The sequence below is a fragment of the Saccostrea cucullata genome, unplaced genomic scaffold (genome assembly GCF_032062105.1).
Source record: "Saccostrea cucullata isolate Sc308-1 unplaced genomic scaffold, CSIRO_AGI_Scuc_v1 ctg1990, whole genome shotgun sequence".
Lineage (NCBI taxonomy): Eukaryota > Metazoa > Mollusca > Bivalvia > Ostreida > Ostreidae > Saccostrea > Saccostrea cuccullata.
Genome location: NW_026941225.1, coordinates 25487 through 47494, shown reverse-complemented (window position 1 = coordinate 47494; position 22008 = coordinate 25487). Strand labels below are relative to the sequence as shown.

The 22008-nt window shown below is 32.3% G+C and overlaps 1 protein-coding gene across 1 annotated transcript in view; it reads left to right on the top strand.

Moving 5' to 3' along the window:
- LOC134257464 (transient receptor potential cation channel subfamily M member 2-like) overlaps positions 1 to 21338 on the top strand; it is a 33909-nt gene extending 12571 nt beyond the window's left edge. Inside the window, exons 8-22 of the mRNA XM_062740080.1 lie at positions 2979 to 3084; positions 3904 to 4190; positions 4306 to 4413; positions 4698 to 4763; positions 6190 to 6478; positions 9805 to 9966; positions 10371 to 10470; positions 10823 to 11054; positions 12049 to 12111; positions 12801 to 12953; positions 15834 to 16100; positions 19743 to 19935; positions 20648 to 20807; positions 20906 to 21078; positions 21166 to 21338. Of these exons, the coding sequence (XP_062596064.1) occupies positions 2979 to 3084; positions 3904 to 4190; positions 4306 to 4413; positions 4698 to 4763; positions 6190 to 6478; positions 9805 to 9966; positions 10371 to 10470; positions 10823 to 11054; positions 12049 to 12111; positions 12801 to 12953; positions 15834 to 16100; positions 19743 to 19935; positions 20648 to 20807; positions 20906 to 21078; positions 21166 to 21278 (2472 nt within the window). The 3' untranslated portion in view covers positions 21279 to 21338. The remainder of the gene's footprint in view (positions 1 to 2978; positions 3085 to 3903; positions 4191 to 4305; positions 4414 to 4697; positions 4764 to 6189; positions 6479 to 9804; positions 9967 to 10370; positions 10471 to 10822; positions 11055 to 12048; positions 12112 to 12800; positions 12954 to 15833; positions 16101 to 19742; positions 19936 to 20647; positions 20808 to 20905; positions 21079 to 21165) is intronic.
- Positions 21339 to 22008: the final 670 nt, after the last annotated feature.

Sequence of the window (22008 nt, the reverse complement as noted above, 5' to 3'; positions counted from 1 at the left end):
TATTAAACTCTTCAAAGTGTAATTTTTATCAACATTTAATTGACAATTTCTGTTTGCAATGGTATTTAACAGAACCTATTGACAAAAAATTAAGACAGCTATTAACAAAATTCAGGTTATCAAATCACACGTTGAATATTGAAACAGGTCGACACCATAACTTACCTAAGAATAATAGAGTATGTACATGTTGTAAACTCCATGATATAGAAGATGAATTTCATTTTATTTTGAAATGTCCATTGTATATTGATATAGGAAAGAAATTTTTCAAAAAATATTATTATACTAGGCCTAGTGTCTTTAAATTAATTCAGCTGTTAAGTTCTAATAATATTAAAAATCTCGTAAATTTGGGCAATTTTTTGAATACAGCAACAATGTTAAGAAAAAATAAAATTAATGTATAGAATTATTCCCAGATATGTGTTCTTTACGTTCACTCTCTCTGTATGTTTTTTTTTCTTTTTGTTATTATCATGTTTGTTGTATAACTCTGATGGGCGAGTTGCTTAAAGAAATAAAGAAACTAATATAATAGTATACAAAAAGATATGAAGTTAACACTGATTTCAGACAACCATAAAAAAGGTAATAATCTTGATTATTTTCCAACACTTCCAAAAATATATGGTTAAACAGCTCAAAATCAAAACATCTTCTGGTAAACATCGAAAAATCGTGCAAACATAGCGGGTTCACACGTCAGAATTGAAAATTCCTATTCTGATAAATTTGAAAAAATAAATGAATCCGGATAAATTTGGACAAAGATACAGAATCAATCTTACAATGGTGCTTCTGAAATATCTATTTTATTATTTCTTACGAATTCTTTCAACGCAATATGACAAATATAGTAGGTATATTCTGTAAATCCGGGATAAAATTGAGCCAATTCTAACGTAAAATTTACATTTTTTTAAGTAATATCTGAAAATTTATATCATCTACCCATACTTTTGATGTTCTTTTCTACATATTTAAGATACCTTTCACCCATTTGCTGAAATGTTAAGGACTTTAAAGCGGAGTGTATATATCTCAGTTGATTCGATACGCAAGAGCATGCTCAACGTTTGAACAATTTCTAAAACGCGGTAAATTATTGACAAGCAAGTTGATGAAACGCGAATATCCACAGTCTCCTTTAAAGTCATCACTTCCTAAGATCTTTGGTCGAAACAATGTCCTTGTCAGCAAATACAATTTATCATTAATTCAAATGCTGACTGACGTTTTCATACTAATTGTTAGTCAATTATTTATACATTGAATTGACGGAGTTTTGCGTTATTTCCCGATCACGACAAGGAGCACACGGCGGGTGTGACCGGTCAGCATGGGATGTTCACTCTTCCATGGCACCTGATCCCACCTCTGATGTTTGCTCTGCTCCTATTTTGTATTGTTTTATGGACTTTTATATTGTAAACTGTTCGTAATTTCCATATCCTTATCACAATTTTAAAGTGCCTTTTTTGAATAGACTAAGAGTTCATTTTCTTTCATGCTTTAATTGGATAAAGATTAGTAATGGCAATCGATCGCAGAATTGCTAATCGGTTAACCGCAAAACGTTCCAACCGATTAACCAGTTAGTGATACCAAGATATATATTTTAACATTTTCTTTTTATATATACAAAAAAGATTAACAAGACATAAGAAGTTACATTCTGTTAATTGTTCTGATCGAGGAATTTTATGTACAAAAGAGTATATTTTATTTCAATTTAAATAGACAAGAAAAAAATTAAGAAAACCATGAATCTTGCTTGAGAAATCAGACAGGGATAATTTTCCAACGCAGATATTAACAAGTTAATTCTGTGTTGTCACCATAATCAAAACTTGTATATGTCTGAAGTCTCACTTTATTTACAATAAACAACATTCTTGATAATAATATAATTTATTAGATAACAGCAAAATTTGGATATACTTTTATTAAAAGTGTTTAACGGTGATGTTTTAATATCATTATAAAAACCACAGGACTATCTGGGACGGCATGATGTTATAAAAGCAGTAATTAATACTTTACGAATTTACCAATTACCCTGCGATCTCAATCTGGAGAGCTATAATTACCTACAAATATTCTTAATTACAAGAGGTATATTAACACTAAATAAAAATCTATGCAGCGCTTTCCTTTTTAAGTAGGGATTTTGAGGAAACTGCGCTCAAATTTACATGTATTTTATTTTTTCAGACTAACTGATTACGGACTTTATAACTGATATGCATCGTTCCGACCGATTAATCGATTAACCGATTACAAATTGCCATCCCTAATAAAAATATTGAAGGAAAAACATAGAAGAGGTAATTCTTAATTAAGACACATTTCAGTGCAAATAGGTAATATGAAATTTATTTTAGCGCCAAAAAAGCATAATTATTGACCCCCATTTTTGATTTGAAATTTAATTAAGATATGGATGTAGAAACTAAAAATATACTTGGCAAAATAAGTTTTAGACTTTAAGTATCAGGATCCAAGGTATATAGCTTTCACCTGTGTATGATACAACACAGCATATGATCCATGGTCCAAAACAAAATTAACGGATTGACCCAGGGACCATGGAATTCTTAATTATTGAAGAGCCACCATTCTTCATCATAACTCTACATGTACATACGCAATAGCACCTAAGATTTTCATAGAGGTAATGCATTTTAACTATAAAATGTATAAAGCTCCACCTAGCAATAAAACCCTGATCCTGGGGTCATGAATTTCACAGACCGCGCCAAACGAATGTATTGATTAAGTGGACTATTACTTTATATGTAAAGAGAGTATTTTTTGTGAATTAAAAATAAAGTTAGACTATTCAGTCGTCAAATTAAGTTCAAAACCAAGACAATCAGAAGTCGACATAGTGATGGGGTTTATTTGTTACATGTATATATATGAAAATTAATAAAAGCGTTTACACAGAAATAAAAAAAAAACAATTTTAATAGGTTGGTGTATTTGACGTAAACAATGACAATCCACTGATGCTGTCAAACACCATTGGTGAAGGAATTGTAAGCTGTTGGGCGACGGAAAAAATTCTAAGTACCAGAGGTATACTCTCAAATCCGTTCAATAATATACGTAAAGTTTTCTCAGATATTTCCTTATAGCTTTGATTGAAGAATATTACATGTTTTTTCCATAATATTATTAAATTGTTTTGTTTTGAACATATTTTATTGACAAGCAAAAGGATAAGAATTATAATATTATTAAATGACAGTGGAATCAAGAAAGAAGTAATTAAATATGAAAATATAGCCTGCGTTTAAGCAATATGAGCTGCCTTTTTTAAATTTTAATTTACCATATAGGATAATGTTCTTTATCTATAATCCTTTCTTTTCATAAAATAAAACCCTGAGTAAACTTCATACTCAAATTTGGCATTTTGAGTTAATTTCAATTTCAAAACCTCGTACATAAATCTTGCCAAATTAAGGAGAGGTTTACTGTACATTCCTTATTTTACGCGAGTACTTATTTATATTTATCGCTAATGGGCTCTTCAACTGCAAACCGCGAGAATAATTATTTGCAAATGGACGATTAGTAAAGAAATTTTACATAGATTTCAGCACCATAAAAATACAGGCGAGTAATTTCATTTAGCGTGTGTTCATAATTATATACGATACTTAATTCCTCGCGTATATTTAGGAATCAACAGTATTGTGGCAATTTGTAAGTATATAAAGCATTTATTCAATGTCATTTGCCATATTAATTATAAAATGTCAAATATTGTGCAAAGTTATCACTTTTTTACGGATTATATAGATAAATAAACAAAATCACATCGAGTTCAGTTCAATCTATTCAAAGAAGGTAGACACATACATATATCTTAAATTTATAATAATGATTTAGATGCAAGTGTGAGAAGTCCAAAACCAAACACTCAGAGAGAAAAGACTTTACAACTTACAACAAGTAACGGGAATGCACACATTGGAACAACAGTTTCCGTGGGAAAACTTCAAAGTTATTCTGGTATGCCAAAACAAGCCGATATTGACAAAATATTTTTGCAACACAGAGAATCAAGAGCTTATGTTTTAGACACCAAGTACTCTTCGCCCACCTCCCTACCATTATACTTCTTCTTTGAATACCAGTTTCTGCAGCAGTCTGAGAAGTTGAAGGAACATGGGCATGTACGTTTATTTTACTTATATTTTCAAACTCACGAGCAGTAAAATAGATTTATGCACAATGTTTTGAAAAAAAGAACAAACTTGTTTATTTTTAAGATTTTTCCTTCCTTTTTAGATGCTGCTTTTTGAAGCATTAATTGCCAATAGATGTGATTACGTTCGGGTATTACTGGATCAAGGTGTTCGATTTAGACTGTGGAATTTATCTGAACTATATGAACAGGTATTTAAAATAGATTAAAAAATGGATCTTTTCCTAAGAAGACACAATTAATATAATCCATATTGAAGATGATATATGAATATTATTTTATTGTGATTAACTTATAGTTTGAGAATGTGTAATTTATGGTCAATAACTTACAGTGTTTTTTTTTTATAAATAAAAATAGACTTATCTCAAAAATGTATTCTAAATATGCCAAAAAAGAAACAATATGTATAACAAAAAAAAAAAAGAAATTCAATAAGAGTTATATCTTGTACTGAATTTATCTTTCTTTAAAGACTGTTTCCTGTAAAGACTGTCATTTTGAAAAGGACGACTGTCTACACATTCAATGGCTCCTCAAGGTATTTATCTCGATCTCTATAAATTATGGGTTTAAAACGTCCTTTGATAAAACAAAACTATTTTTAGTCAAACGACTTATTATTCACAGTGCGACTTCTAGTCACTATCCTCGAAACCTGGAACAAAGTGCTCGGGCCAATGCTACTGTTGAGGGTTTTTTTTCGAAGTGAATATTTTTGATATCCCAAACTAATATAATCAAGAAGGAGATAATAGAAAGTGCCGTTGAATAATGTGACAAGGAATTGCACAGGAAACAAGAAATTTTCTTTTGAAAATTATAGACAGGAAGAAATTGTAATTAGAAAAAAAAAAAAAAACGATCAGTGGAAATTTCAAAGATTGCAAAAATGTCCGATGAGGAAAGCGATTTTTTTGTCGTCGGGTTACATCTATTGCTAGCCTCAAGTATCGATTTAGGACAGCAAAAATGATACAAACAATTGTTTTTGTTTTGAGGAAACTTGATATTATCTCATTAGTTTAGAAACTGGATAATCCGTTCGAATTTGTTTTCCTAAGACTTGAAAATGAAAAAAAGACTTTAAGCGATATTAATTAATATTTCAATAACATTATAAATATGGACAAATCAAACTCAGAAGAGGTTCACAAATGAAAAAAAATTCACAACATGTTTGTTTGGTGCTAAACTTTGAAAAAAAATATACCAAGCCAGGTGAATTTTATGAGGAAAAACAAAATGGTAAAAATCAGCCTATGTGATTTCTCTAATTTTTCCTGCTAATCAAAAGTCTAAACTAGTTGGAGCAAACCATAAGTTCAAAGTTTTGCAATAAAGAATTGTTGAAAAAGTCTTCAATCGAAGAACATCGAAGCAATGATTAGTCATATTATTATAAAACATCATGAAGTAATGCAGACTCAAATTTGTTCAAATTTAGGTTGCGTAAGAATAGGGCTACAATAAAACATCAGATTTTAAATTGCAAGAACCTTGAGATAGTGTAATTAAAGGTTGCTCAACCCCCGCCAGTCAATACTGAATCGATTTCTGCATCCCTTATAGCCAATGTGCTAAGCTGAGGGATGTGGACCATGGAAGTCTTGTTTATCAAAAAAAGGTAACGCAAAATGGAAATGACTTCGCATACGAGCATACCTAAAATCTCAGGCAACATAAGGCCTTAAAAAATTGCCATTTCGCAAAAGGACAAGCTAACACACAAAAACACAAGCACAAGCGCGTTGCTGTATCACCTCCAACTCAATTGCGAAGAGATAACAAATGTAGCAAAGAATTGGAAAGCAAACATCTTGTTCTTTAAAATGTGTTAGTAAAAACAACTTAGGTGTATTGTAATTTGGCGATTTTTTTTATTCTTATATTCTGTTCAATGCGGGACATAAATAATGATTTAATTAAAAAATATACATAAAAAGATTTTAATGATCTATCTTCAGCAAATCGAGGAAAAGAAGGCTGAAAAGCTGTGTTTTTCACACAGAAAATTTACGCGGAAAATACAGAAAAAAGAAAGAAAAAACCGTGAAGCTCTTAAAAAACTTCAAGAAATGGACCGATCATCTAATTCCGATGAAATTAAGAAGTTAGAAAAAAAAATCAAAGACAGAAAAGAATCTATCAAGGAAAATAAGGAGAAACTGCAAGAACTTGTTAAGAATGAAAAAGAGCAAACCAAGATCGCTGAATCTGCCAAAGGGTTATGTCGGAAAATACTTGGTTATAAAGGTAAGTTCTCATAACTCTGCAGACTGCTATAATTTATTACAGGGGGGGGGGGGCTGCAGATGAATTCTGAGGATTTTTTTTATTATTATCATTTTTTTAAAATCACATTTCATTTTAAGATTCACAAGAAAAAAACAAAATATTTTGCTGGGATGATTTTCAAATTATGTCGAAAACCACTTGCTAATTAGAAATGTCGTAAGACTTTTTTATGGTAGATTCAGGGGATATAGTTTTAGCTATGAGCTTTAACTTCCTTTTTCCTAAAACTATTATTGATTTTAAATATTGGTTAAAAACTTTCCAATTTCGCATATGTTTTCAAGCCAAGAGACCTTTTCTTAGACACCAGCGACTTTGACATATCGACTAAAGTTTTACCAACTTTTGCAACTTTATACCAATCTTGGTCATATCTTATGAAGGTTTGTTGCTTTGGCTCTCATACTTCACACGAGTATTCCTTTCAACTATTGACTTTCACTTCGGAATGGTTGAAGCTAGTGATTAAATATTTCTGTCCCTTGGGTAAAACAATTCAGTATTTTTTACTTGAATATGTATCGGTTTTTCAAAACATGTAATTTTTATCAACTTAAAAAATGATCCTCTTTTGAAAGAACGGTGGCGGGACTTCCATACTAAACATGCAAATCCATGTGAATAATTGATTGTTGTTTAATGTCCCTCTAGAGAAATTTTCACTCATACATGTATGAAGACACCGCCACTTGCCGATGGAGAGCTACAATTTTTGTCCTTTGCTTGGTCCTCACGGCCACTGAACAGTAAGGGATCTTTTTTGTGCCCGCACGCAGGCTTGTTAAGGCAGCAAATTGATCAGAATTTGTCGAATTAACACTTTTCTTCATAATGTGTACCAGTAATAAATTGGAGGAATCATGGATAAAACTTTTGATTTCATTATGCATTCTATACCATAAAAAGTCAGTGTTTTTTAGTGTTTTTTAAGTACTTTGGGACGGGGGGCTGGGGCCCTCAGAATTGGGAATTTCAGCTTCAATAAGGCTAAATTGGGAATCTCCCAGAAAACCCAGTCACTTGACAAAGCATTGTCAAAAGGCTTTTTTTCCCCTTTGTATTGCTTTAACAAACAATTGTTATAAAAACGAGACTATTTTTGGTATGAATTTTCTAATATCTTGCATCAAGAACAATAGTAGTATTAATAATCTAATGAAGAAATCCATGGCTGAACAACAAAACCTGCTTGAACTTCACTGAAAAACATGCAATAAACAAACTAAATTTTATCACATGTTTTGTAAGTTTTCTTTTCTTGGGGGGGGGGGGGGGGGGGGTGGATGGGGAACTTCCACTATATTTTGGGAAAATACAGACATTATAATTTAAATTGGGACTGGGGCCGAATTTTGGCCTTAATTCGGTCCTAAAAATCCCTGGAAGTGATGCTAAAATCCTACTGTGCTATCAAAAAAACAATTATTTAACACTTTTGGACGAACTTTGAATGCTTAAAGCTCGAAGCGAATTCTTTGTATAACAAGCTAATTCTGAGAATTTGTGTCCCCCGCTTAGGGAAAAAGTAAGAGGAGGGGGGGGGGGGGGTTGGGTTCGGATCCCCCTGACTGAATTTGTAGAATTATTAAATCTATATATGTATGCTGAAGCAAATTAAATATTCCAATATAGATTTAAAGATTTGATGGCTTATTCTTTATATAGAAGATTCTTTTTATATGGAATATTTATCACACTGTAATGATGATTTTATGAGTTTGTACAAGCCTGACCTCATAAATTTTTCATTTCTTATGCTGAATACTATCATTTAGTGAAAAAAGTATTTTTGGGAAAAAAAAAATAAAAAAGGATCACTCGGGATTCGAACCTGGGACTCTCAAATGAGAAGCGAGAGACATACCACTAGACCACGGAACTTCTTCGATCTCTCGAAAATTATATGCAAACATGAAGCCACATACATGTATATATTCACGTTCGATATTGTCAAATTTTACACAATGCATGATGTCTAATTTAACCTTTATTAAACAGTTCTAATAGATGTAATGAGAATAAAAATTCCACCGAGAACCTGTTTTATACGTAATAACTCTCCTAATGCCCCTGTGCTAAAAATTGCTACATAAATACTAATAAAACAAACGGGACAGGACACTTTGAAAGGGGTGAGATAGGTCCTAGGGAGTTTTGGTAAAAAAAATACATTGCAAAAGCTCAAAATCTTCTTGAAATATCGTCCGGAAACGATAGTGTTATACACAGGCAGAATGTATAAATTAACGACCTTGAACTTTGACTTTTTGACCTCAAAATCAATAGGGGTCTTCCTTTTTCCACAGGGGGTTGCTATGTAAAATTCCATTGCTAAAGCTCCAAGGATTCTCGAGATATCACGCGGAAACAAAAGTGTTATAACAGACAGAATTTACGAATTTCTTACCTTGACATTTGACCTAAAAATCAATAGGGGTCTTCTTAAGTCCATAGAGAGTTGCTATGCAAAATTCAATGCAAAAGCTCAAAGGGTTCTCTAGATATCGTGTGGAAACGAAAGCGTTGCAGAAAGACAGAAAGACGGACGGACAGACGGACCAAAATTAATATCCCCCACTTTTCAAGCGGGGGACAAAAAAAGAAGATTTAAATTGCTTATTTATTCAAGTGATATCGAAATAATGGAGATGGCAATGGAAAACCTGATGTTGTAATTGAAATAAAATTTAGTTGTTAGATATTCAGTAATTTCTTTTCTTCCCTAGTCGAGCAAAAGTATTTTTTTTCTTCTGTGATATATTCATTAGCCAAAATTTTATAAGCATGGGACTCTTTGCTTTGCTCTGTGAAACATATTCAGTGTATTAACTTTTAATTGTTAACTACGTGTTTTGTAAAGAGATTAATACTTTTTGAGATGTATATTTCAATAAATTCAAACCTGAGTATGGACATCTTCGAACCGGTATTTTATTTATATAAGTTACAGCGTTCGATGGAATTTCTCGAGATCTTTCAACATTTGTGTCGTATGACGTACTGCGATTAAGTAATAAATTTCAAGTGAAATTGTCAAAAAAGACAGACATCTCTTTTGAAATCTGCTGTTGACAAATACTTTTGACTTTAGACTATTTTGTTTTGCCAGAGCTTTGTTTTCTTGTGACAAGACCTTACTTTGATTACCTACGTATTTTAAGCCTTGTCCTTCACTTTCGAGGTAGAGTTTATGTTTAAATCAAACTTTTTTCATGAGCCGTCATGCGGGGATTGAGTGATGGGATAACATTTGAGTTACGTTTGTTTTTCTCTTTCTTCTGCAGAATCAGAAGACACAGAAACTAATGATGATCCTGAAGATACGGAAAATGATGCTGAGGAAAAATCAAGTTATGTAAAAATATCTGACATCTTGCTTTGGGCAATATTTGCAAATCGAAAAGAAATTGCAGAAATATGTTGGCTTCGAGGGAAAGATCACTTATGTAAGAAACTTATGGGCCACTCCAAATGAAAAAAAAAAATCTTCCTTTTACCGACGGAACTCATAAAATTGCAATTTTAACCTTCATTTTTAAATTATGAAGTCTGTGACAAAGTAAAATTTCTACTTGGATTCACACTTTACTTCGTAAATATAACACTCTGATTACTCTCCTCGCGCTAAGCAACTGATTCCGCCTCTGAAATTCGAAAATTCTAGGCGTCCATGTTGTATGCACTTTACAGATGTATATAATATAAATCGACCATCGTACGTTATTTACACATAGTAATATAAGAAAAGTGTTGATGAAGATCAGCTGAGCAATAAATTGACTAAGTTGAGCAGTATGTACAATTTGTTTATGTCGATATAATTTTATTCATTACTTTTTTTTTGTTCTAGTAACGGCCTTAGTTTGTGCTGCAGTGCTGAAAAAATTGTCTAAAAAGGCAAATAATGTAAAGGAACAGAATCTTTCCAATGAATTTGCTGAGCACACACAGTACGTTTTTGTATTTTTTTTCAACTGTTAACTAAAGGTACCAAGAAACATGAAATAATTAAGAAAATTGATATTTTTAAAGTCAAGGTATTCAGTCATAATATATTCGTTAACTTCATATTCTTCTTTTTTTTTGTTTGCCAAATAAATATGAATTATTGAATCAATAACTAAAGAAGTTAAAAAAAATAAAACAGATCTACCGATTCATACACTCTGTTAAGAAGTTACTTTCATTTTTATTCTGTATTTTATGTGGTGTATACATGTATTGTTGTACTTTCTTGTGTCAGTAATGGAGTTGAGTTTTTACTAGGACCCTACTAAAATTGCTTTCAAATTCTATCTTTAGATTGTTTGAAAACAGATGCTTGACGATAATGGACGGAATGTATAAAGAGGATGACAAAAACGCCATAGATATTATGGATGATGACACGAATGTTTGGGGTATAAAATCAAGCCCGCTTACTTTCGCTCACGAAAACTTTATGTACGATGTGGTGGCTCACACTTGCTCCCAAAAAAATATGAACAAACAGTGGTACAACAAATTAGCACCTGACTTGAAACCATTCCTTAAGGTATTTTGAGGGGAAATACTTTCTGAAATCAATCCCAACACTTACAATTTTTGTACACACTGTAGAGGTATATTAACAAAAAAGAAATTATTATATTATGAAAAAAAATATCGGTAATATAAATAAGAGCAATAAATATTATGGAAAATGAGAATATTCTAAATAGATTTTATTCTTTAGAATATTTATCTTATGTTTCTTTACTTATTTAAATTCTTTGAAGGAGCGAAGTAAAACACCCTGGTGTGAGGATTTATCATTCTTTGTAACTTTGTACATAAAAGTGAAAATTAAAGATAAAGAATTACAATAAAATCTGTGGACTACGCATTTTTACCGGGTAAAATGAATGCACCTCAATCAAAACATTCAATCAATTTACTTGTCTCTTTTCACGAAGGATTTCATTAAAAAATACAAGTTATGCCATCTAAACAAATCTCATGTATACTCGTATTGTATTTCATAAGGGGAGCATCTTAGACTGCATCAGTGTGAACGTACTACTTACTATACATTGAACTGATATTTTTTCTATCTACTGAATGATAGTATTGAAAATATAAAATGAAGAAGGTTTGACAAATGATATGAAAAATGTTTCGAAGAATATTTCATCTAAAAGAATCTTCTTATACAAATTTTAATTCTTCTTGTACAAATCTTAATTAAAGAAGACCAATCCAAACTATATATTTAACTTGGTAATTCTTATTTGCTTTATGAACATTTAATCATTCTGCAGATCCAAGTGGAGATCTTTTTTAAAGCGGAGTACACATAATAAATCTCTTTTGAAATGACAAACTTTTCTAGGATATTATAAAAAAATTATGTAGATATAACAGGTTTGGATGATTAACACAATTTTTTAAACAAGATGCTTGTCCTTCACTCTATTTTCTATATTTCTAATAGACGAAATATTTAATATTTTCAGTTCTCATCTAAGACGTTTTCTATCCATATCAAATTTATATATTTCTTTTTTCAGTCTATGTGGCGGAAACCAAGGAAGTTTTTCACTGCTCCTCTCACAAGATACATGTATAATTATGTAAGTAAATTTTAAATGTAAAAAAAACAACATCAGTTTACCATTGAATATTCATGTTTTCTGAAAAAAGAAATTATAATTTAAAATTAGAACTTTTTGGGTAGGCTTATCAGGAAGCTACTTTGAGCTAAAAACCTAGACAAGAAATGCCATTTTTTCATTGATTCATTATTTCCTACAAGCTAGAAAAAGTTCTTCTACCAGAATTAAATCATTTTAATATTCCATGATTTTACAAGTAAAAATTAAAATCTTTAATTCAGTATAAGACTTAAAATTGAGGAACAAGATAACGATATAAGACATGTATTACAAATGTGTCTCCAAATAGATTAGTCAATTTCACAAATAAATTACCTTATAATGCTTAAAATTTCATCATTTTTATAACTTGTTGAATCTTTACAAATTGTACAAAAATCAAACTTATTCTATGCACATGATATTTCAATTACATTTAGAATCGATTTGAGTCACGTGTCTTATCTTTCCGGAAATTATCACGGTACGCTTTGGAAAAAAAAGCCTGATTTCCAAAGGTCTACAATTTAACTTTCACCTTTCATTACAACATTAAGTCACCTTTCAGTTTTTAGATACCGTCGTTTTTTCCTATTACAGTGCCAATTAATACTTAAAAGCAAATATTGACAAATATTGACAAAATAATATTTTATTGTGTTTTGTAGGTTATGTTCTTCGTAATGCTGGTGTTCTACAGTGCCTTTGTACTAACCAGTATTGGGGACGAATACTACATACTGGATATAGCCAAAATGTTTGAGTATTATGTCTATTTCTGGGGAGCTGGGGACCTAATAGAAGAACTCATAAGCTGCTTTGTAAGAAAAATGTTGTCTATATATTTCTATCTCCAAATACTTTAAATGGTAAGACTTTATAAACATAAACGCTATTGAAACAAAACAGCTGAGATCTCAAAATAAAATATCCTACATGTATTATTTAACGTATACATGTATAAGTTTACCACATTGTTGAATAAGACGGATTTTGAAATTTTCGACTGATAATATATTTATTGCTTTCTTTAAAACATTTTTGAAATATTTAATTTTTTTCAACCTCATTAGAATTAATTTGATATATTTTGATTTAATTACACATTGGACAATCATGACAATGAACCATTAGACATGAAGAATATCACACTTATCTCTTCCCTGGTATCAGCCCGGAGGGCGAGGACCGAGACCATCTTAGGGCTGATCGGAACAAATAAACATTAAAATATAATTAAGCATGAATCCTGAAATTATTTATTCATGCTAGAATATTGGGAAATCATTTTTTAAGAAGGTATGCGCCAAAGATGATACTTGTGACATAAACGATGTTAATCTTGTTAACTGCGAACAGCAGTGCATCGAGTTTTGAAGAAATAAAGTGTAGAAAATATTTTTTTTACACTAATATTAATTGCCATTGAGTACCCTTCCCCTCTAAAAAGATTTTTTTCCATTTCTCTTTGCGCATTTTTAGCTCACCAGAGCCGAAGCTCGCAGGTATGTTAAGGAATCATGTAAGTCATTTTTCGGGAAATTTAGACTTTTTAAAGAAAATTAAGTTTGATAATTTACCAAAACCGCTGAAAAACGTAAACTATTATTATTTATTGCATAAAGATAAAAAAAAAAGTGTCTAACGCAACGACGTGCACCACCACAACGACATCACGGGACTTCTATCAATAGCGAAAATTTCCTTTAAAAAAAGCTAACAGAACAACAATACCCCGGAGTTTAATAATTTCTTTCAGTAAATAATGTAGTTGAAAAATATCTATTTTGCCTTAAAAGTGCTGCTAGGATCCCACTGTCCCGTCAGTGAAATAATTATTCCACACATTCGAACGAAACCTTACACGATGTTTTGAATTTTGTACATATGAACCGAGATTTTACGTAAAACCATGCTTAACTCGGGATTCTAGCAACACTTTCCAAGTATTTCAGAAGACAAACTTTCAATCTATACAAATCTTATGTTTTGAAATATACAGCTTATTGTTGTTCTGTTGCATTATTTTGGTCACAATTGACAGAGGAAAAGCCAACGGGAACTTCACAAAATATTCACGATATTTGCTTTTAAACTCCATTTTACGTAACTTTGTACATGCCGTCTTAGCCAAATTCTCTTTACACGATATGATCGATTCCAAAGTTACTTGATGTACAGCTGTGACGTCATCGGTGTTAGATTTTAATCAAAATGACAGAATACAGCATAACAAAATAAGAAAATTTCATTTTTGTTAATGTTTACACGTTTCTATGCATTTTCTAGAGTTAAGTTACATCTCTAAATACCAATATTACGAAAACTCGTGCTCTAGAATTGACGTCATCTCGCTTACTATGACGTTAAATGTAGCACTGATTTAGTCAAGGTAGTATATTTTGTATGCTTCCTTATTCCCCGTGCGAGTCTCAAATGAGCTTTTCTGATCAAAATTTGTCCGTTATCTGTCGTTGTTGTAAACTCTTTCACATTTTCATCTTCTTCTCAAGAACCACTGAGCCAAATTTAACCAAACTTGAGACAAAGTATCGTTGACTAAAGGGGATTTAAGTCTGTTCAAATGAAGGGCTGCGCCCTACTCCAAGGTGAGATAATTGTGAATTAGTAAAAAAATTAATGGAATCTTTTGAAAATCTTCTTCTCAAGAACCATTGAGCCAGGAAAGATTTAACTCATGTGGAAGCATCCTCAGGTAGAGTAGATTTAGGTTTGTTCAAATCATGACACCCGGGGATAGGGATGGGCCTAAATGGGGTATCAAAGTTTAACAAAGGAATAAAAAGAAAAAATCTTTAAAAATCTTCTTCTCAAGATCCACTGGCACAGGAAAGCTGAAACTCATGCGGAAGAATCAAATAAAGAATAGGAATACATGATAAAAATCTTTTTTCTCAAGAACAGCAAACTCATGAATGGTCAATATTTTAAAGAAGCATTCTCTGTTAATGTAGATTTATTTTTGTTCCAATCATGAACCCCGTAAAATGGGGGCACATTGTGGGATCAAAATTTTAGATAGGAATACATAGGAAAAATCTTTTCAGTAACAGCAAAGGAATGGTTGATCATAGTTATATGGATGTATCCTCTTGTAGTGTTGATTCAAGTTTGTTCAAATTATGACCCCGGGGCAAGGGTGGGGCCAAAATGGATGATTATAGTAGAATTGCATAGAAAAAAAAAATCTTTAAAATTCTTCAGCAAAGCCACAATTGGTCAAAGTTGTATAGAAACATCATCTGGTGGTGTAGATTCAATTTTTTTTCCTAACCCTAACACAAAGTGTTGGTCATATTTATATGGAAGCAAGCTCCGGTATTGTAGATTTAAGATTTTTCCTAACCCTAACACAAAGTATCAAGTCTGAGTATGTTGTCATTTGGACACTTTTAATTAACAGTCAAAAAAGATTTTGTCCTGAAGATTCTGTTAAGATAGAGCACAATAAGAGTTACACATTCTTTTTTTTCCTTTCAAGTTTTAAAATGGAAAAAAGGGATTTTTGCCAAATTAAACCAATAATATAAAAGTACATGTAATATGTGCCTACAATTTTGTACCCAGTCATACGTTTATGTTTTGAATCAAATTTAATTTAGCCTATTATATCCTTACTTCTAATATATTTCTTCTAAACGTGCAAAGAATAAACACAATTTGAAATTCTTTCTTCCTAGGGTTGTTTGGAATCAAGAGGTCGTTCTCACCGTGGTTATTACGCAAGACTTAAGAGATACCTCTACGACTTTTGGAATTTGGTGGATCTCCTTTCCTATGCTTTACTGATTACAGCATTGTGTGTCCGCCATTTTCACCCATCCACCAATTTTACTATTGCAAGGAGAATGTTTTCGCTGTCCCTTCTTGTTATGTACCTGAGGTTTCTTGAAGTCTTTTTAGTGCACAGAAAAATGGGACCCACCCTGATCATGATTAAGGAAATGGTAATATTATTTTTGTTCATTTGCTTAATCCAAAAAAAATCTTGTTCTTTTTGAAAATAACATTAATCACTTTTTAACGAAAAATGATTCTTTAACCTTTGACTGTTATACACATAAACCATCTGATTTTATCATGTACGTGTATTTAAAACAGAAGGAACAGGAAAATTATATGAAACAAAACATTCTATCAATAAGTTCAATGAAATATTTATTATTCATCAATTTCATTTTGCAAGTATTCATAAATTGTCCTCTGGTCCCTTGAAAAAAAATTATATTGATTAACTCTAGAAAATATTTCAATGTTCAAATTTCGTACGTTTTCGAGATAAAACCATAAGTGCAATGTATCTCTTCCTTTTCTGTTTGAATAATGTTATAAAATAAAATTTGAACATACCAATTATATACTATTCAAAACTCGATTTTAATGGATTAACAAGGACAATGAAATACATACCAAGTGTCCAATCGCATCATCTCGGGTCTTTCCGTCAGAGGTCGGAAAACAACCTCGAATGTATTAACTTCACCGGATGTTAAAAATTTATACATCTTCCTGTTTATTCAAATATAGGATAGACGGATTTTGAAGTCCCTTCCATAGTATATTCGAAGTAATATCATTGCATTGTATGAAGTTAAACTCCATATTCCACAGATGAAAGGTCTCTATGCATTTATTTCAAAGATTGTGAAAAGGGGGAGTTGTAATGGCGTCTTCCTAGTACATTCGAGGTCGTTTTTCCGCTAGTCGGAAAGGCCCGAGAAGTTGCGATTGACCAAGTGTCAAGTGGTCAAGAAGGAAAGTAATGACAAAAATATTACGAATATCAATTTATTAGAAACCCTGTCTGAAGTCAGAAAAAAGACTTTTTCCACAATAAGATTTGACACCAACTTAGGTTCAAAAAGCGAAGTAACCACCAATTTGAAACAGATTCACTAGCAGGTAAGCCCCCTCGGTTGGCTTGGACAGAAAAGCTCGGATTCGGTTTGACTTGATCCTAACAATGCATCATTAGTCATTTTGGGGATGGTTTTGCCATTCCCGTTGCAATGCTGCAGCATTTTTATGGAAATTTCCATATGTCAATAGAAATTTGTTGCTGTTTGCGTAGCCGCTCTCCAAGCTTCTCCCAGATATGTTCGATGGGGAGAGGTCTGGATTTAGTGTGGGCGAAGAAAATGTGGTGATATTCTGCTGTTGGAGATAATCTGTTCAATCTGGACCCTTTGATATCTGGCATTGTCATCATGAAAAATGAAACGGTGACAATAACCACGTGCATGGGACACAACTAGGGGCGCCATGATTGATTACTGCCCTGTGACACGTAAAAGGACAGCATGCACATCTGTTCTGTCGATAGCATTGATATCTCCCCACATCATTACAGATCCAAACCCATAACGATCATGCCAAAATGATATTTACGTCATAGAAATGTTCATTAATCGGCACAAAACCTTTCTGCGTCTGTCCAGGAAAACCACACTGAACGTCGACCAATCTGAAAAAATATAAGTTGCTTCCATCCGCGATTATCCCGGCGTTGATGGTGCTAACCACATCTTTTTAGCTCACCTGAGCCAAAGGCTCAAGTGAGCTTTTCTGATCAAAATTTGTCCGTTTCTGTCGTTGTCGTTGTTGTAAACTTTTCATATTTTCATCTTCTTCTCAAGTACCACTTGGCCAATTTCAACCAAACATGCAACAAAGTATCCTTGGGTAAAGGGGATTCAAGTTTGTACAAATGAAGGGCCACGTCCTTTTCCAAGGGCAGATAATTATGAATTAGAGAAAAATTAATGACATTTTAAAAAAATCTTCTTCTCAAGAACCTTCTCAAGAACCACTGGGCCAGGAAAGATGTGGAATCATCCTCATGTAGTATAGATTCAAATTTATTCAAATCATGACCCCCAGGGGTAGGGTGGCGCCAAAATGGCCGATCAAAGTTTTACATAGGAATATATAGGAAAAATCTTTAAAAATCTTCTTCTCAAGAACCACTGGGCCAGGAAAGATGAAACTCATGTGGAATCATTCCTAGGTAGTGTAGATTTAAGTTTGTTCAAATCATGACCCCAAGGGGTAGGTTGGGGCCAAATGGCCGATCAAAGTTTTACATAGGAATATAGGAAAAATCTTCTTCTTAAGAACCATTGAGACAGGAAAGATGAAACTCCAGTGGAATCATCCCTAGGTAGTGTAGATTTAAGTTTGTTCAAATCATGACCCCCGGGGATAGGGTGGAGCCAAATGGCCGATCAAAGTTTTACATAGGAATATGTAGGGAAACCTTTTAGTATCTTCTTTTCAAGTACTTCAAAGCCATACTTAGTGATATTTATAGGGAATCATCCCCGGGTAGTGTAGATTCTAGTTTGTTCAAATCATGACCCCCTGGGGAGTTAAAATTCAACCCCCCCCCAGTAAACTTTCAGTTCTGATTTGATATGTTCTATTTCCTAGCCAATTGCTCAGGTGAGCGATGTGGCCCTTGGGCCTCTTGTTTTGAGTCGGGTCCTAGTTTGACGATCCCGCGAAAAGGAAATAACACGAAGATGAAAGGCGTGTAAGTGAAATTGACATCTGCATTTTTGTTTCCAAAAGATTTCTCAGAACAATAGTGCAGATTAATTTGTCCTGAGTCTGAGTTGTTGACCTTGGTCGACTGGATCGTGGTCGATCCTGAACAGACCTTGTAGCAAGATGTCTGGACCATAATTAGCTGATAACAGACTAAGAAACATTTATTGCCCTTGCCACGGCGAGCTGTCTTGTGCCAATCTGTAGCATGTCAAGGGCGGGCAACCTCTCATCCTGTGATAGACGGTGCATAATATCTGTTTAATTAACGACTTCGATAACTGAAAATCTGATGGTTTCTCTTCAGAATCTTTCTTTAGTGGCTTCAACCTGGGATTTCAAATTTGTTGCACAACAAACTTAATCATCAGTAGCAACCCGTGCAAATCGTGGAAGTATAATCGGTGGGTTTAGAAGATGAATTTCTTCCGAAATGCTTCCTTGTTAACGAACTATACAATATGTTTTCGTATCCCTTTGATTATGTAAAGAAATTGATCACAAACTTCATCATTCCCTGGCTCTACATTGGAAGTACTTCCATTTTAAATTATTCAAAAAATAGAATTATGGAAAGGCGTAAAAATAATTTCTAAATTCCTAAAAAAATTTAAAGGTTTTTTTTTCAAAACTCAACGGTATAAATTGAATGTGTTGATAACGTCGATCGCTAAATGAAGTCACTATGAAAGTACGTAGATCGCTTATGACTGAACAATCAATTTATGGTCACAAGATGAACGTGTTTTACAGAGATATAAAAACGCCTTGTTCAAATAGTGATGTATAAGGAAAACATTGCAAATGTTAATATTTATATTTTTAAATTATGTATAATGTTAAAATTTTCATTCTTGTCACTATGCATCATCAGAGTTTTTTCCCTTTACAAGGCACCGCATATACTGTATTTAGATATTGAAAAGTATAAACTTAGATTTTTAAACATATTTATTTTACTTTTGGATTCATAAATCTAGTATTTTTTCATGTGTTGAATAAAGAATTTGATCTGAAGCAATTTGTCTTAAAAATATTTTCAGTTGAAGGATCTTCTCTACTTTCTTGGCCTAGCGGTGTTTGTAGTACTTGGTGTTGGAATGTACTACCACGCTAACTTATGGCCGGATCACCCGACTATCTGGAGTGGAAATTGGGTCAATTGGAGAATTTGGACGATTATCTATTATCCTTACTGGCAGTTATACGGAGAGATCAACAACGAGTTCTTAGAAGGTATTGCAAGTGTTCTTAAATGAAACTGTGAAAAAAAAACCCATTAAATTGTTGACCAAAATTTCGTATATTTATAGTTATTCAAATCCTTATTTTAATTTCATCGTTACAAAACCAGTTTTATAATATTTCTTTTAATAAAAGACGACATGGGTTAAATTATTTTCATGTATAACAACTGTATAACAATTTCTTTTCTCACCTCAGCTTTAAGTCTTATTGGGTTTTTCTTATCACCTGTTGTCCATGGTTTGTCTACCCGTCCGTTCCTCCGTATGAAAATTACGCGGATGTTTTCTCACTTGTAAAACTAACATAAAATATATCATATATAAAAAAAGTTCTATTTCATTTTCCCGGAAAAAAGTGGCGCAATACAGTACCTTAGTAGTATAAAATGAGGTTTTATTTTTTATTGTCGTGGAAGAAATATTTAAACAGAGCAGATTTTAATTAAAATCTTTGACTCTGGGATAAGGGTTGAAAAACAATAACGATTGTGAAAAATAAAATCTTCATATCACAAGCAAGGCCATATCAAACAAATTATAGTGAGGAATCGTCATACTGAAAAGGCACGAATGGCATTTTTTACCTAGATTGCAGCTACAGTATAGATAAAATCTTTTGATCGGGAATGAGAAAGAAACAATGTTATTTAAACATCATGTTAGGCTTAAGGCCTCTCGTATCTAAAATTTATTTCATGCAGGACAGGAACTCGACAGTTGTACTCAGAATGAAACCATTTGGAAAGCAGACACGTCCCAAGACCGATGTCCCCAGGAAGACTGGACGGTAATTGCTGTAGCAGGATTCTACATGTTGTTCTCCAACCTTCTCCTGGTGAATCTAGTTATCGCCATGTTTAGGTATTTCTTTTTGCAATCTCTTCTTTTTCCTGTGCTTCCTTCGTTCTACGCTTAAATAATTTTCTACAAAATATTAACAACAAAGTTTCTTCTTTTAGTTACACATTTGAAAGGGTTCAGGAAAATGCCGAAAAACTCTGGAGATTTCACCGATGTACGGTCATCAGTGACTATGAGTGGAGAATTCCATCTCCTATTAATATCATCTTTCTTCCTTATCGAATCTGTTGCTGTCCTGGAAGAAAAGGGGGACTTAGAAACAGGCTTAAAGGTAACCAAGGTGTCGCTCATAATTTTACTTGTTTATTTTTTTATTTGCTTACCAAAAGAAATTTATTACTCGATTTCTTTCTTTAAGGATGCTGCAATAAAAAGGAATATGAAGAAGAAAAGAAAAAAGAATTGAAGAGAAAAGAATATAGAAAACATCTCCAAAGAAATATGGCTTTTAAAATATTTAATAAAATGTAAAAAGAATTGAAATGGGAAAAAAATATTGTATGCAGTTAAATTATTTTTTGTGGTGAAATATAAAAGAGACATTTTTAAAAATATATATATTTTTTTTGGTGATGAGCGTTTTCTCTGTCCTGAATTCTAATTTCTGATTTTTTCTGTGTGTTATCTTCATATTTTCGCCTTTACAGTTTTTACATTCATTTTATGCATATTTTAATCATTAACTTATTCATTGATTTGGTGATGCACATATTTCCACTTAAATATATTTTCATAAAATTAAAAAAAAATTCCTGTCAAGATCTAGATAAAAGTTTTTTTTTTTTTGTAAAAAAGTAAATGAAATACATTAAACATTTGTTTTCGATTTATTTAAGCAGTACTATATGTAATTCGCGTTTTGGAAAATTTAAAATTGGTCTATTCCGGCCAAGTCCCGAAAATTTTTTTTTAAAGAAAACATAAAACATCGAATATTTAAATCTAAAAAAAGTAGCTCAAACATTTTGAGAAAAGTGGCACTCATGCATCTGTGTTAGTTTTCATTTATTATTTCTTTACTTTTTCTTAAAGTTTATAAAAAAAGAAATGTTGTTTTGTTTCTTATCTATCAGTGCACCATGTTCTGATGTTTAGCATCTAGATATCAACATCTGTTATATTGCCATTATTGCCGTCTTCCTTGGAAGACGGTATTACATAGTTGAAGTTTTTTACAGTCTTCGGACTATGCACTTCCTCT